The 16,476-nt window shown below is 39.6% G+C and overlaps 1 protein-coding gene across 2 annotated transcripts; it reads right to left on the bottom strand.

The window, feature by feature from the left end:
• Positions 1-1,251: 1,251 nt before the first annotated feature.
• On the bottom strand, positions 1,252-15,371 carry LOC116305385 (origin recognition complex subunit 6). Of its 2 annotated transcripts, XM_089033638.1 has the most exons (6): positions 14,554-15,371; positions 13,358-13,524; positions 12,358-12,441; positions 11,626-11,738; positions 3,547-3,615; positions 1,252-2,833 (listed from the first exon to the last, which is right to left on the bottom strand). In XM_089033638.1, the coding sequence occupies exons 1-6, from the start codon at positions 14,752-14,754 to the stop codon at positions 2,715-2,717; spliced, it is 753 nt and encodes a 250-aa protein (XP_088889764.1). In that variant the 5' UTR covers positions 14,755-15,371; the 3' UTR covers positions 1,252-2,714. The 2 variants fall into 2 exon arrangements, with proteins under 2 accessions (XP_088889764.1, XP_088889765.1); XM_089033639.1 differs by lacking the exon at positions 12,358-12,441.
• Between the last annotated feature and the right edge of the window lie 1,105 nt (positions 15,372-16,476).

Here is a 16,476-nt window from a genome sequence, read left to right as displayed (position 1 = left end):
TCTCATAAGAGCTTTTCTCTGAACAACGCCCTCTTGTCAGAGAAAGTCTAATTTTTCCGACTGTACATAAGCTACGACCAGCAAATAAAAAGTTTCATCCACTTTGGCCCTCTGGCTACCCCTGCAGTTAGATAGTTTGTTGCTATCGTGCAGGAAGGAAGAGAAGGACGTCAGATTTTTATGCTGGAGTATAGGCCAACATATCGAAAACAAACATCATCATAGTGATGAAGAAGAAAAAAGGACGCTTCCGTCAATATAAAAATCAGTAGTAATGATGGAACGTCTGAAAGAAAAAGCTATATAAAATATCTAGGAGAGATGATCGATGATTCCATGTTCTGGAAACATCAAAAATCTTATATCGCGAAATACGGGAATTATATCAACATTAAGGCACTATCTGTCCATAAAACAGTTAAAACAAATATACTTCAATCTTATCTATATTCTCACATTTCTTCAGTATGCATGGGGTAGCACATTCAAACTAATCTTCAAAAAGTTCAAGTTAAACAAAATCAAAAGAAAAAGAAACAGAAAGTGCCAAACCATTACTAAACGTACTAGATATTTTAACAATATATAATGTCTACCGCTTGCATGTTCTTGCATGTTGCATTAAAGTTCATGCAAAGTCGATAAAACTTTTTTTTGAAGGTTGCAGCTTATTTGCAGCCGGAGAAATTAAAGATTTTCTCCAACGAGTGCACTCTTGTTCAGCAAAAGGCTCTTATAAGAGAATGCATGGTAGCACAACAGAGATTTGAAGAATATCTTTTGTGACTTGATTTTTACTGCAAAGCCAAATTTTCTTGATCCGATAGGTAATTGATTTGCAGATTTGCAAATATGACCAAAATTTCTGAGAATTTCATCTCTTGTCTTTATATCCTACAGGCAACTTATAAGGCTACTCCACTTGTTACGTGCTAGAATATGAACGCTTGTGATTTTTTTAAAGTGTCTATCACCCTTCTGACAATATTCACAGTTTTGATTCTACATGGGGTAAGATGTGGAATAACCCGAAAATATTTCATAGCTTGAGTGCGGCATCTTGAAGTTATAAAGGTTTTTCCATGTCATATGCTAATGTTGTGACATAAGGGTGATAGGCACTTTAAACGTTTGAAACAGAATTAATTAAACGCATGATATATTTTTTTGAACATTGTTGCTGTGGGCTCCCTGTGTTTTCTTATTTATAATTTTTATTTCCCATCCAATCCCATTTCAATATTCAAAAACTTCAGTAATAACATTTATTAATCTTTGTCAAATGAAAGAAATAAAAAAATAAAAGAAATTAAAAATGTATTTAAATGAAATATTCTGAATAGTTTAAATTCACCAAAAGGTGTGTCACTAAAACTGTGAATGTAAGACTATTAAAACTAATTGGGTTCAATCAGTTGTTATTGCACAGAGAAAGGGGGGGAATCATTGGGATATATTTAGAACAGTTAACAGTTATATCTCTCTTGACTTTATATATTATTTGTACAATATATTCTGGTTGATTATTAGTGGAATGCAAAAAGGAGGCTTTGGTAAATGGGGAGTCGAGATTTTTTTGAAGTGGGAAGGGTAATGTACAATTTCTTAGGAATTATTTGGCAGGATGGGGGTGGGGGGGGGGGAGGGGATCAAATTTTTGGATAAGTATAAAGGGTTGCCAAACCACTGTACAAGGGTCAAGGGGATAATAATTTTTTCTTCACAAGTGATTTTGATGAGCTGCACCCCTTCATTCAAAAGTCATTACTTTTGAACATGTTGTTACACCCCCATGGCCATATTGGTGCCATTTAACAAAAGATTTCTCAATTCACACCAATATGGCCACTAGGATTTTGTCTTTCGACTCTCTTGGGAATGCTTGCAACTCATCAATTGTTGTGCTTGTTTGTGAATTGAAATGTAATCCACCTTGGTAATTTGGACATCACAAATATGTCAATTAACAAGTGTGCAATATTTTAGTTCCATAGTACCGCTGATTATGAAAATCTAGGATTTGGATCCACTTGTGTCATTCTACACTAGTGGTAGTCAATGGATCAAATTCATTTTGGGCCTAATGTTTTCCCATATTTCGGATATCAAGGTTTTTCACTCTGACGCTACTCTATCCAAAATTTTCATTTTTTCATTTAATCAGAAAAGAGAGTTTACTGTACAGTGAAATTGTTCATATAGATGATGTTAGTAAAATCATAAAGTTTGTTGATAATAATTGTGAAGATTGTTGATAATCCAGAGAATGTGTGAATTTTTCCACCTACCTTACAACTTTTACGAAGAAATGTATGTTGTCAGACTAATTCTGCCTGGAAACATACCTTTCTTTGTAAAACTTCATGTTAAAAAAAGTCATATATAGTTTACGTGCACTCTTCATCAAACTTTGCAGTTTTACTTATATCCGTATGACAACTTTGAAATATCAACTCCTTTTTAAGATCAAACAAATTTCACTACAGTATGACATCACATGAAAAACCTCAATACACATGTCATTCCCTTGAGAATAAAATTCTTTGTTCAAGTTGTATCATCCATATTCTTCTCATGCACAACTGGCACTTAACAAAGAAATGATAGTCTAAGTAATGATTTGGTTGGAAATGGAAAAACATTACACCCAAGTGAATTTGGTTTATCAGACCCTCTCATCATCATGTGTAACGATCATATTACTTCTAGTAACCTCAAACTTTTGCTTTAACTGCCTCTTCTAGAATTCTTCTCTTCCATTCATCATAGTCATCCACTTGGCCTTTCTCCTTATCTTCATCTGTCTTTTGCTTTTTTACTGATCTACAGTTTTCTAATAAAAAATGGTATATAATATCAACTTTACTATGTGATGACTGTGGAATTCAGATTAGTTCACTAAGGTAGATCGAACTAGAACACCAAAGACATGGGTTTGAATCCCACTAAGCTTAAGAGCATATGTTATTTTTTCTCTATATGCGTTAACACTACTTAATTAAAGCTTACAGTTCATGCACTTGATGATTTAGAATAGACTGTTTTCTCAAGGTTGTGTGCGCATCCATATTTAAGAAACTTGATGGGCGATGATACAAAAACAGGAGCTTCATAATGAGAATTATCATACATTTCTATGAAACGCTTTTCAATAAGAATTCATAAAATTGATTACTCTCCTCTTTAAATATAAAACTGGCTTCTCAATTTCACTAAATTCGTGTTTTTCAGTTTTGTGGTTTTTCAAGTTTAGATGCGCATGCAGCCTTGAGAAAACGGTCTATTAGAATCAAATATTGCTTACCAGTGGTGAATCCACTGGTGGTTCCATGAATTCCACAGGTGGTTGTTCCATGGAACCCCCCTTTTGTGAGATCTTGCCAATCATGTTCTTTATGCTCAAAAGAATGAAATTGGAACCCCCCTTTGTAAAGCCAATCTTACCAGTTTTATTGCAGTGAGGCAGTCATTTTGAAACCCCCCTTTTTAAAGCACTGGATCTGCTACTATTTACCCAGTACTTATCCAGTACTTATGTACACTAACCTTCAACAGCTTCATTGATTCTGTCAATCAATCCAAATGATCGTTTGGAGTTCTGCGTAACCTGTTTACCTGTAGATGCAAAAGTACCAGAAATCATCAGTAGTGTAATCAAGGATGATCTAAAGTGTAGCTGTTACCTAGAAGATCTAGCCTGAATACAGCTGCTTCCCACCCCTCCCTGTTTTCCCCTGTAAGGTGTGAAGGGTGGGAAGTGGCTGAACACAGGCTCTAGCAGATCCAGGGTTCTTTGTTGGCTACATGGGCCACAGCCCTCTCTTTGTGAGATCTTGCAAAGCCAATCATGTCTTTATGCAATTATAAAATTGGAACCCTATTGGTTAAGCGTTTTCTGCAAGAACCACCCGCCCCCTCTTTTTAAACCCATGGATTTGCCACTGGCAAACCAATGTTTTTTCCTGTTTGATGGCCAAATCAGGGAGAACTAGCGCCACCTTTCTAGGAAAAATTCTAGCAAATAAACTTGAAGCTGATTCAACCTGTGTTTATTTACTGTAAGGAAACTTAACTTGTGGTCATTTCATTTTAAGATTTTCCATGATCTAATGAGCCTTGCAGGCAGAGAGACAATTATTTTGCATGAATATAAATTCTGATTAGGTAACTTTCCTAAATGAAATACCATTAGATCTCTTTATCTCAGACATAATGTTTTCTCATTTCAGACCATGTGTCATTCTCTTGATGTGACAGAGTCAAAAGACACTATTTTGGACAGTAATTATTTAGTCATAAATCTATATTTTTAATTAGGAATGCCTCGTGTACACATAGGAATGTAATTCTTTAATTAACTGTTTGCGTGGAAAATGCGTAAGCAAGAAATAATTTCCGCACGTAATTACATTACAGTGAGTCATGCCTAGGTTTGGCGCTTGTTTACGTAAGTTCGTGTTTGGGACATCCTGTTTGCGCCTAGGGCGTGCAACATTGCGTAGGATGTGTAAGGTCTTAAGAATGCAGGTTTTCCCATAAAAGTAGGCCCAAACTAAGCTTAAATCAGTGTAGTAAAAGTTCTTGAAGACGTTGCACATATCAAGACAAGGAATTCTCTACGATGTAAAGGTATGAATCTTTGAAGCCTTTTACACTTATACCTAGGATAGATTTAGGACAAATCTATGTTAATATCGTTAACTAGTCGTTATATTTTATAGCTTAGATTTTCTACATATTTGTTAAGCATTCGTTTCATGTTGTAGTAATTCTAGTCGCATTAGCGCGTAATTTAGTACAAAGTTATTCACGCAGTAGTAATTTAGTAATCACGCTGAGTGTATAGGATCGCTACCGCCTTACTCGCTTGTTTAACCTTTTTACTACGATAAATAGCCTTAACTGCGGGATAAAAGACCTTTTCTTTCCAACCTTTAATTTGTTCGCTACTTAAACTCTACACTCAAGGTCATTGTCGCGACCGCGTGTTCAGTAAACCGTGTAATTCTTAGTTTGTCATAAACAAAGGTTAAAATACTTACCTAAAGCCATAGTTAACCTCTAGTCAATTTTTCCTATTGCTTTTTCCATTGGTTTAGTTCATTTTACACGGTTTACCGACTTGTACATTAAACTTTGCAACCTAGTAATTTTCACTCGCGTATTGTAAACACTGCTAATCAGTTGCAATATTCAAATTACCTGTGACGTAATTTACGTATTTCCGTTTCTAGTTATATCTAGCAAGACTGTATTCTATTCATAACTTTTTAGCTATTTAGATAAGCTACAAATTTATTTTATCTCATTGTAAATATTTTTCTTGTTTTCATTAGAGATATCCTGTAATCTCGTTCCCGTTTTTTTTTCATGTATTGTAAAGTTGTGTGAATTTTTCAATAAATTCTTTTGTCAAAACCACTTGCAATCTGATTCATAGCTGAGCGCCTTGCCGCCGGTTACATTTTTGGTGTCAGAAGTGGGATTGCAAGAAAGTTGACATTAGTAGTTACTGATTATTTACCAACGGGAACGAGATTGAAATCATGGCGGAAGAAGCTGTGGCTGCACTCACAGAGCAATTGGCTGCACTCAAGGCACAGCTGGATGGCATGCAGGCTGAAGGAGGACCCCCTGCCCAACCTGTTCCTGCACCAGTGGTACAAGTGACAGTGCCAAGGGAGAAGAAGCTGAGAAAGTATGCTGGTGGCAGAGACGACAAAGTGCTTGAAGACTGGATAGCGGATGCACAGAGGTCTGTGGCTGCCCAGAAGTTAACTGGTCAAGAGGCGGTGGATTTCCTGTACCATAGCTTAGAAGGTGCGGCTCGAGATGAAGTTCGACTAAGGCCTGTGGATGACTGGATAGACCCGGATGGCTTCTTCAGGATTCTAAGAGACGTCTTCGGGGAGAAGCTCACCAAGACCCAGCTTCTCCAGAGGTTTTTCGCCAGAAAACAAGGTGACAGGGAGCCCATCCAGGACTTTGCCCATGCCCTGATGTCAATGGCGGAGCACATAACCAGAGTACACGTAGGAGCCCTGGAAAACAAGGACCAGAACCTCAGAGACACATTCGTTGAGAACTTGCGTGACAACCTGTTGCGCAGGGATCTCAAGCGCTATATCAGAGAACATCCCGAGAAGACCTTCAACGAGGTGAGGCAAGAGGCCTATCGTAGCTCGGAAGACACAGATAGAGGAACACATCGCCATGCAGCGGCCAAGGAGGTGTTGGTAGAGAGCAACCAAGTAAATGCCATCCAAGAGCTTACAGCAGGACAGAAGGCCCTGGTGGAGAAGCTCATGCAGCAACAAAAATTGCTGGATGAGCAGCAGAAGCTGCTAACCCAACTTACCATGAAGTTCGCGAGCCCATCACCACCACGAGGTCCCCCACGTGGTCCGAGGAGATGTTACAACTGCCACGAGCTTGGACATCTTCGGCCGAACTGCCCAAAGCCCCTGAAAGACAAGGCACCAGCAGCCACTACAGTAATGCAGAGGAGGGTACCTGGCCTACTGGGAACCAACGTTCTTGGGCAGGTGCCCCAATACCAACAGATCCTGCAAGATGAAGAGAAGAAGAATAAACGTAAAACTGGGTTCGTGAAAGTAGCCGGCTCAGACAAAGTCTGGGTCCCTGCTTTCACAGAATCTGATATCTTGGTCACAGGCCCATCATGGGGCACTGATGCTGTGATCGAACCCCTTGGTGTACCAGTAGAAGGAAACCTCACCGTGGCCAGTACTCTCGTGGATACTACCAAGACGTGTTACTATGTCAGAGTTGCCAACCAGACGGCAAAGGACATATGGCTAAAGCCGAGGACGCGGATTGGAATTGTGCAAGAGGGAGAGATGGTCAAGAGAGGAGAGCAGTTGGAGTTCCTACACGAGAATAACATGGTGACAGTGTGCTGTAACCTTAGTGCTGACCCTCAGATGCCACCCCAACGGGAAGCTGTGGGCAAAGTACGTTGGCAAAGGATACAGACACCCCCTCACGGGATTACCCTGGAACATTTCCCCGGGACGGAACTTCAGAGGGAGAAAGCTCTCCAGATGTTCGAAAGAAATGAAGAGGTGTTTGCTTCATGTAAGGAGGACCTTGGCTGTACAAAGACAACATATCATCGCATCTACACAGACGATGATGTGCCTGTCACAGAGCGTTACAGAAGGATTCCTCCAAACCAATACCAGGAGGTGCAACAGCATCTACAAGACTTGCTAGAAAAAGGAGTGATATGTCCAAGTGAGAGTAACTATGCCTCCCCAATAGTGCTTGTACGAAAGAAGTCTGGAGCCTTGAGGATGTACGTCGACTACCGGAAGCTGAACCAGAAAACCAAGCGTGATCAGTACCCCCTACCAAGGATAGAGGAATCACTGGAGGCACTGCGTGGCGCAAAGTACTTTTCCACCATAGATCTGGCATCAGCCTACAATCAAGTTGAAGTCCATCCTGATGATCAGCACAAGACTGCGTTCACAACGCCCATGGGTTTGTTTCAGTACACTCGGATGCCGTTTGGACTACAGAATGCCCCAGCGACCTTCCAAAGGTTGATGCAAGGAGTCTTCCGAGAGGACATACTTCGCACCCTGATGGTCTACCTGGATGACATCATAGTCTTCTCATCCACCATTGAAGAACATCTTGAGCGGTTGGAAACGGTATTCAGTAAGCTGAAGCATCATGGATTAAAGGTTGAACCAACCAAGTGTCAACTCTTCAGAGATCGGGTGTCCTACCTGGGGCACGTGGTCTCTGCTGACGGTGTCGAGACAGACCCTGAAAAGACAAAGACAGTTAACGAGTGGCCAGTCCCCCAGACAGTGCGCGATGTGCGATCATTCCTTGGTTTTGCGTCATACTACAGAAGATTTGTCCCCAAGTTCGCTCAAATGGCAGGCCCGCTGCACAAGTTAGTTGCTGAGCTCGGGAGCGGAGGAAGTAACAAGACCACCCGGAAGCAGATTGGCGTACTGTGGACAGAAGAGTGCCAAAAGAGCTTCAACAAGTTAAAGAATCTACTAACCTCAGCACCAGTGCTGGCCTACCCGGACTACACCAAGCCCTTCATCCTAGAGACGGATGCGTCCAACGAAGGATTGGGAGCCGTGCTGTCCCAAGAACAGGACGGAAGAGTCAAAGTGATCGCTTATGCCAGCCGAGGCCTGAGAGGTGGAGAGCGAAACATGGAGAACTACTCATCAAGGAAGCTGGAACTACTAGCCTTGAAGTGGGCTGTATGTGAGAAGTTCAGGGAGTACCTGCTGGGATCGAAGTTTGTCGTCTACACAGACAACAACCCGCTGACATACCTACAGTCAAAGAGTAAGCTGAAAGCTGTGGAGCAGAGGTGGGCTGCAGAGTTAGCAAACTTCAACTTTACCATCAAGTACCGCCCTGGACGTCACAACCAGAATGCAGATGCTCTAAGTCGCATCAACCGAGATGAAGAACCAACCACAGTTGAAGTAAGAAGTACCCTAGCCTACTCTACCAATACTACAGACCTACCAGAAGAGGTACGTCAACATTTGATGGTATCAGCAGCGTTCATAAGCAACACAGAGACAAGTGCGCTGGAGGAGCAAGCAACCTCATTCCCAACCACACCTCTCACAGAGATCCAACGACTACAGCAGGAGGACCCATGCATCAGTCGTCTCCTCCACTACCGAAACCTTGGACGTCGGCCAAGTAAAAGGCAAAGCCAACAAGAGACAAGGGATACAAGGAAGTTGCTTAGTCACTGGAACAGGATTGAGGAAAGCCATGGAGTTCTCTACCGCCGTACAGGAGTCGGACAGGGAAGTGAGCTTCGGTTACTGCTACTCCCCACATCAATGAAATCACAAGTACTGAAGGGTGCGCACGATCAATGTGGACATCAAGGACAAGACAGGACAGAACAGCTCTTGAGGAAAAGATGTTGGTGGCCCGGTATGCAAGGAGATGTGAAGCAATGGATCTCAAATTGTGAAAGATGTGTCATTGCCAAAGGATCCTACCTTCCAGTCAAGACGCCGATGGGCAGCCTACTAGCTACTAGGCCATTGGAAGTGCTAGCGATGGATTTTACCTTGCTTGAGCCTGCAACAGATGGAAGAGAAAATGTCCTCGTGTTAACAGATGTGTTCACAAAGTTTACAATTGCTGTACCTACCCGTGATCAAAAAGCTACAACCGTAGTCAAGACCCTGATTAAAGAATGGTTCCTTGTGTATGGAATCCCCCGAAGAATACACTCTGACCAAGGCAAGTCATTTGAGGCAGAACTAGTCAAGGAGTTGTGTGCAGTGTATGGAATTAAGAAGTCAAGGACAACCCCCTATCATCCTCAAGGAAATGGGCAGTGCGAAAGATTCAACCGTACACTACATGAGCTTCTAAGAACTCTACCAGCAGAAAAGAAAAGAAGGTGGCCTGAACACCTGAAAGAGTTATGTTACGCCTATAATGCTACGCCACATGCAACGACTAGATACTCACCCTTCTACCTGATGTTTGGTAGAGATGCAAAGCTACCTTTGGACATTCTACTTCCTGATGATGACAGACAAGTGACAGTAGACAACCAGCAATGGATTACCAAGCACCAGACTCGTCTACGAGAAGCTTATACCACTGTGACACAAAACTTGAAGGAAGCTGCTACCGTCAGAAAGAAGATCCATGACCAGAAGGGCAGAGCACTGGCCGAACCACTACAAGTTGGAGAGCGAGTACTCCTTCGCAACCGTAAAGTCAGAGGAAGAAACAAGATTCAAGATAAATGGGACAGCCAAGTGTACAAAATCGTCGAACGAAGAGACAACAATACATATGTCGTTGAAAGAGCTGATGGACATGGAGGAGATAAAGTTGTTAGTCAAGGAGAAATGCAAGTGTGTCCAAGACCAATGCTGGAGATACGAGGACGACACAGGCAAGCTGACAGGTCTAGACAAACATGTACTGCATCGCCAGAATCATCAGATGAAGAAGATGACATTGGAGGAATGACAATCGCCTTTCAACCAATGACAGAACCAGCTGATGATGATGATAGTGATGATGCGTCTGAGGAAGAACTGGCTGCACCTGTACTCCGACGTTCCACAAGGACAACGGCAGGCCAACACAGCAACCTCTATAATCTTCCAAGATCCGCACTTCAGCACTGACGAGTCCACCTGCGTATCATTGTTCCTGAATTTGCTCGAGGACGAAGCAAACAAAAAGGAGGGGCAAGTGTGACAGAGTCAAAAGACACTATTTTGGACAGTAATTATTTAGTCATAAATCTATATTTTTAATTAGGAATGCCTCGTGTACACATAGGAATGTAATTCTTTAATTAACTGTTTGCGTGGAAAATGCGTAAGCAAGAAATAATTTCCGCACGTAATTACATTACAGTGAGTCATGCCTAGGTTTGGCGCTTGTTTACGTAAGTTCGTGTTTGGGACATCCTGTTTGCGCCTAGGGCGTGCAACATTGCGTAGGATGTGTAAGGTCTTAAGAATGCAGGTTTTCCCATAAAAGTAGGCCCAAACTAAGCTTAAATCAGTGTAGTAAAAGTTCTTGAAGACGTTGCACATATCAAGACAAGGAATTCTCTACGATGTAAAGGTATGAATCTTTGAAGCCTTTTACACTTATACCTAGGATAGATTTAGGACAAATCTATGTTAATATCGTTAACTAGTCGTTATATTTTATAGCTTAGATTTTCTACATATTTGTTAAGCATTCGTTTCATGTTGTAGTAATTCTAGTCGCATTAGCGCGTAATTTAGTACAAAGTTATTCACGCAGTAGTAATTTAGTAATCACGCTGAGTGTATAGGATCGCTACCGCCTTACTCGCTTGTTTAACCTTTTTACTACGATAAATAGCCTTAACTGCGGGATAAAAGACCTTTTCTTTCCAACCTTTAATTTGTTCGCTACTTAAACTCTACACTCAAGGTCATTGTCGCGACCGCGTGTTCAGTAAACCGTGTAATTCTTAGTTTGTCATAAACAAAGGTTAAAATACTTACCTAAAGCCATAGTTAACCTCTAGTCAATTTTTCCTATTGCTTTTTCCATTGGTTTAGTTCATTTTACACGGTTTACCGACTTGTACATTAAACTTTGCAACCTAGTAATTTTCACTCGCGTATTGTAAACACTGCTAATCAGTATGCAATATTCAAATTACCTGTGACGTAATTTACGTATTTCCGTTTCTAGTTATATCTAGCAAGACTGTATTCTATTCATAACTTTTTAGCTATTTAGATAAGCTACAAATTTATTTTATCTCATTGTAAATATTTTTCTTGTTTTCATTAGAGATATCCTGTAATCTCGTTCCCGTTTTTTTTTCATGTATTGTAAAGTTGTGTGAATTTTTCAATAAATTCTTTTGTCAAAACCACTTGCAATCTGATTCATAGCTGAGCGCCTTGCCGCCGGTTACATTGAGAATAAGATTCTTTGTTTGAGTTGTATCCATGTATTCATGCGTCTTCTTATGTGTAACCATTAAACAAACAGATGATATTCTAGAGAATGTCACATAGTTTGAAATGGGAAAATATTACACCCAAGGTAAAGATGTATATTATCATTCATGGCTCTCACTTAATCTTTCACTAGATATCTTTTGCATATCTTGGGTCAGCTTGTCAAATTGGGATTTCTTGACTCCTAAGAGGTCCAAAAGTTTTGTTTTGTCAACACGAATCTTCTGCATTCTAAGAAAAATATCAAAAAAAAGAAAATGATACAAGTTCCTGGAAACATACCAGAGATGTAAAATTATTGCACAACACATTATTTTTACCATGAGATCTGCCAAGTTCCATTTGGAAACAATTATTTTAAAATTTCTCTAGATATTTTCAGAAAAAAATCAATAAAACTTCTATAGTGTCTTGTTACTAATTGCCTTACTTACAGGGCTGTCAACTCTCCCGGATAAACTGGGAGTCTCCAGATTTTGGACCGTATCTCCCGGTCTCCAGATTAAAGTCCCAATGATCCCCGAAGCTGACCATTTCTTGTGAGACTCGACTTTCACAACCATCAAATTCCAATATTATTTTATGTTGTTTGTGTTGTTTTACATTGCTAACAAAATCAAAATGTTCCTCATAAACTGTTCTTGCAAGCAGCCGCCATTGTAATATAAGCGATAATCTGATTGGTCAGAAATAAACCAATCACATCAAATGTTATCTCGGGGGTTGACAGCCCTGTACTTATGTGTGGACCCAAGTTTCAGCACGTTTCAGTAAATTTATTATGAGGTGTCCAAAACAGTGCTTGGGCTACCTGCGTGTTTACCCTTAATAACAAAATACTCATTCTTACCTACAGACAGCAAAAAGTGCAGCTGCTGGAAAGATTGGTTTGCTGAAATCTACCTCCATCTGGTTTGAAAACTGTTCCTGATAGCTGTGCATACAATTCTATTTAGTAATTAGTCCTTAAGCCCAAATGGGCTGTTGACTCATACATGTAGACCATGAGGTCAACAGGACTAATTGTTTTTGTCTAATCCAACTACTCGGTTAAATATATAGATACAACCAAATAAATTGAATTAAAGTTAAATTTAATATTTTGGTTTTCAAAGCTGGCACTTTTTGCTACTATTGGGATATAACCTATCCCCTAGTAGTAGCTTATCCAATTACCCCAAATGTAATGTGCAGTTCCAGAAATCATCCATACCCACCCCATAGAGGAATTTGGAATTTCTGAAAAGTAGGGGAGTCAGAAAAAGAACAAAAATTAGAGTTCGTATGGAAGAAAATTGGAATTTTTGGGGTGTAGGGGGGTGTCTTAAAAAAATTCCTCTGTGAGGGGGTATGGATAATTTTTGGAACTACACAATAGACATTATGTGCATTTGGTGCAATGATTTTCCATCACAGACCATGTGTCACTCCCAAGAGAATAGATTCTTTGAGTTGTATCCATATTCATGTGTCTCCTCATGTGCAACCATTAAAATGCACCTAACTCCTGATAAGAAGACATAACTAGCTAAAAACTAGTGTGAGCTGCGTCAGTGTTCCTAATGCAACAATGATGATGAAAAGGTAAATTATACACCGTGAAAAGATGAAAAAACTGACGTTTCGGACGCTAGTCCTTCGTTGGAGTAAAAGAGGCACTTTTACTCCGACGAAGGACTAGCGTCCAAAACGTCAGTAAGATTTTTCATCTTTTCACAGTGTATAATTTACCTTTTCATCATTACTAACTCCTGATACAATACTTTTAGTATTGGTGAAATATTTCTTCATTTGAATGTTGCATCTTTAAGTTATGACTATGTTTGTGACGGTGACGTTACTTCCTTTACCTTTGAAAAACTGATTCAGCAAGTTTTGCAGCTTCAAGTACACCAAACTGCACTGCAAGATCATGGACTGTGTAGGACTTCTCTCTTCCTAATAAACATTCTAGTGTTTTATATGCATGATGGTACGCCTTTTTGGTTGGCATCCCAGACAGACGTAGTATTGTTTTCTGTAAGATATCAGTATAAGAAATCAGACAAAGATGCAGATTATTTCCTCATAAAGTAATAAAGTATTAAAGATATTGGACTCACATTAAAATACTATAAATAAAGGTACGAGGTTTGTAATGGCAATTTTTTGGTGCAGCAATTATTTGGTGCAATATACTTAGCTCAGATTATCCAAGTGCAATAATGCCAACCTCTTTTAAAAAATTATCACCTCATAAATATCCATTCTTCAAAGAGGGGGAGGGGTGGGCTGAAGAAATCTACATAGACCATCATAGTAAAAAACAACAACTCTTTTTCTGTTCAAAGGAATAAATATTTTGAGCCAACCCATTGTTTTTTCAGCCTTCTTTGGTTAGAGAACTTAGGATTGTAAACCAAAATACTGATGACCTTCACTTTTCATATTCCCTGACCCAGTGTGAGTGTGATTTTATATACATGTACCCTGTTCCAGAGCTGAAAACCATACCCTGTTTGACGGCACCTACCCGTATAGCGAATATAGGGGAGTACCCTCCCCCCCTCTCCCCCCCCTCCCAGCAATACACAGACACCATGAAGTATGATCATTAGATATACGTATCTGATTTCTGTTTCCTATCGTTTTCGCGTTTCTATGAGGATCTAGGTAAAAATTATTCTTAAGCAATGGCTGTTAATGAGAAAGGAAAGGATTCATTAACATTTGCATTTAGGACTTAATATGTATACATATGGACAGGATCTAACACATGAATGTGCAACTAAAGGAATAGAAAATGTGTGCTTGCTGTGTGCAGTTATAAAGCACTTGGGAGACTGGCAGAGCATGAGAGAAGAGTTAGGAGAAGCACAACGCATGGCAGAGTGTTTCTCGATTGCATATTGCATTCAAACTAAGAAAAATGCATGTATTTAGATGTCATCCCATCAATCAGAGTTTTCCGGGTTTAGGCTTCCTGTGGCACAGTCACCATGAAGAAAACCATGCTTCACAAAGATTTCAAGCTTTAGAATTTTAAACATCTCTATACATGTCATACCTTATCAACTGGATTGTTACAACTGCTTGTAGCAAGTTCCAAGCAAATAACGGACTTGGCAGACCCGCTCAACCCGAGAGAACGAGTCAAACTCGATCCTTGAACTGACACAAGTCTTGAATATTCAGCAGCTTTTTTTACCACTTGTGGAGAATCAATACCCATCTTTCGAGCTAAATCTGAAAGAGCTTTACTTTCCATGATTAGGAGAGCATAAGATATTTTAAGAAAGCAAGTTTCGTCTTCCTAAGAAGTAGTTTTCGCTGACTCTTTTTTTCAGTCTGGTTCCTTTAAAATTTCGCGCTCTAACTTCTGATGAACATACGGGACTTTGATCAAGTGGTACCACTACTCACTCCTACCTACCCCAGTGTGGAAATTTTGCACTTGGATACCCAGCATGCCAAGCCACCGTAGAAAAAAAAAAAGCTCTCCCAAGGCAACCATACGATTTTAATCGGGCGGCAATCGTACAGCAGCTCATTCATTTACTTGCCACTCGTGTTGTCACTCGTGTTCACTTGTGCTCATTCAAGTACATCCGTTCGTCTAAGCTCGTACTTTCTCGTAGCAGCCTCGTAGCACGTTTCGGTTTACGATGAACTTAGCGACCTTGGCCGACACTGTACGAAGCAAGACGACGCTTGACGACGCTTGACGACGCTTGACGACGCTTGACGACGCTTGGCGACGCTTGTTTTTTTTTATCTGGAACCTTCCACAGCGTTCTGCCCGAACCCGAACGTGGTCGGGTTTTCGTTTGTTTGACGCATCAAGCCGAGATCTTGGCGACGCTTACGTAAATACCAGCTTCTAGAACCTTCTTTACTCTACTGGAGAAGATGCCATGCGGTACAATGACGTCAGTACCAGTTTCGTTCCTCCAATTGAGCTCCGTAATTAATAAAACACGGAAGATATATTTAGAACTGTATTTAAAACTATCCACTGGAAATCGAATTAATCCGAATATGAAAGATATTTCCGTGGTCTACAATCAAAATTGATTTATTTTTGGTGAAAAATGATTTTTTCTAGGTTAGCAGAATAAAAAGGTGTACCTCATCGATATCAAACAAAAAATAAATAAATAACATGAAAAATAAAAATAAAAAAACCATTGCCACAAAACTGAAAATGCTGTAGGTGCTAGTTTCCATAATTTTGTCAACAACAACGAAAAATGTATTTTCTCTTTTTTTCAGTATCAAGCACTTGATTTTATAAAAACATTTACAATAGTTTGTATCTTTAATTTAATGTACACCATAAATTCTTAAATTAAAGACTTATCTACGTTTGATAAGAAAAATCTCCACCCGTATTTTAAGTTTCTTTTTACAAAAAATGTTATCTCGTTATGGATATATTTTAAGTTATTTTATATCTATATCTTCTTGTATGCTTTTAGCGAAAAATTACTTTTCACTGAAAAATTTAATATTATAATATCATAAGGGGTTAATTGTATTGCTTGAGCTTTTGAAAAACGTTGACCGGAAAATGGTTCTCTGACATTTAATGATACGTGAACAAATCGTGATCATAATCATCGTACGAGACTTAAGAATATGTTTGGCAATTATAGCAAGCAATCAGATGAACAGATGCAATATTTAGCTAATTTAGCGAAGAATAAAGCACTCATAAGAGCAAAATAAATGACAGATATTGTTGCAAAATTAAGTAGTAATATTAAAAATCAAAAGGAAAAAAACACAAAAACAACAGCAATAGTAATTTTCTTTATTCTTAAAAACACGATGTGATTTGATTACGTAAATATCGCTATTTCTAGATTAAGTATAGTCTGTTTTACTCCTCTTGAAAAGGGTCACTGACTTCGCTACTTTTGCCACGCCTTATGGCTGAGCGCTGTCCAGTCGCGTGAAGCATTCTGGGGGATTTAATTTGAGTATATAA

This window comes from Actinia tenebrosa, unplaced genomic scaffold, assembly GCF_029948245.1.
Source record: "Actinia tenebrosa isolate PJP-AT-01 unplaced genomic scaffold, QUT_ActTen_1.0 PGA_scaffold2__45_contigs__length_23673736, whole genome shotgun sequence".
Classification (NCBI taxonomy): domain Eukaryota; kingdom Metazoa; phylum Cnidaria; class Anthozoa; order Actiniaria; family Actiniidae; genus Actinia; species Actinia tenebrosa.
The sequence above is the reverse complement of the archived record's forward strand: the minus strand, read 5'-3'. Positions and strand labels throughout refer to the sequence as shown.

Excerpts from the sequence above, each read along its gene's own strand:
- LOC116305385 (XM_089033638.1), bottom strand. The coding sequence starts at position 14,754 with ATGGAAAGTAAAGCTCTTTCAGATTTAGCTCGAAAGATGGGTATTGAT. Across the intron at positions 13,525-14,553 it reads GTAACAATCCAGTTGATAAG|AAAACAATACTACGTCTGTC; the intron begins GTATGACATGTA and ends GATATCTTACAG. Across the intron at positions 11,739-12,357 it reads GCACTTTTTGCTGTCTGTAG|AATGCAGAAGATTCGTGTTG; the intron begins GTAAGAATGAGT and ends TATTTTTCTTAG.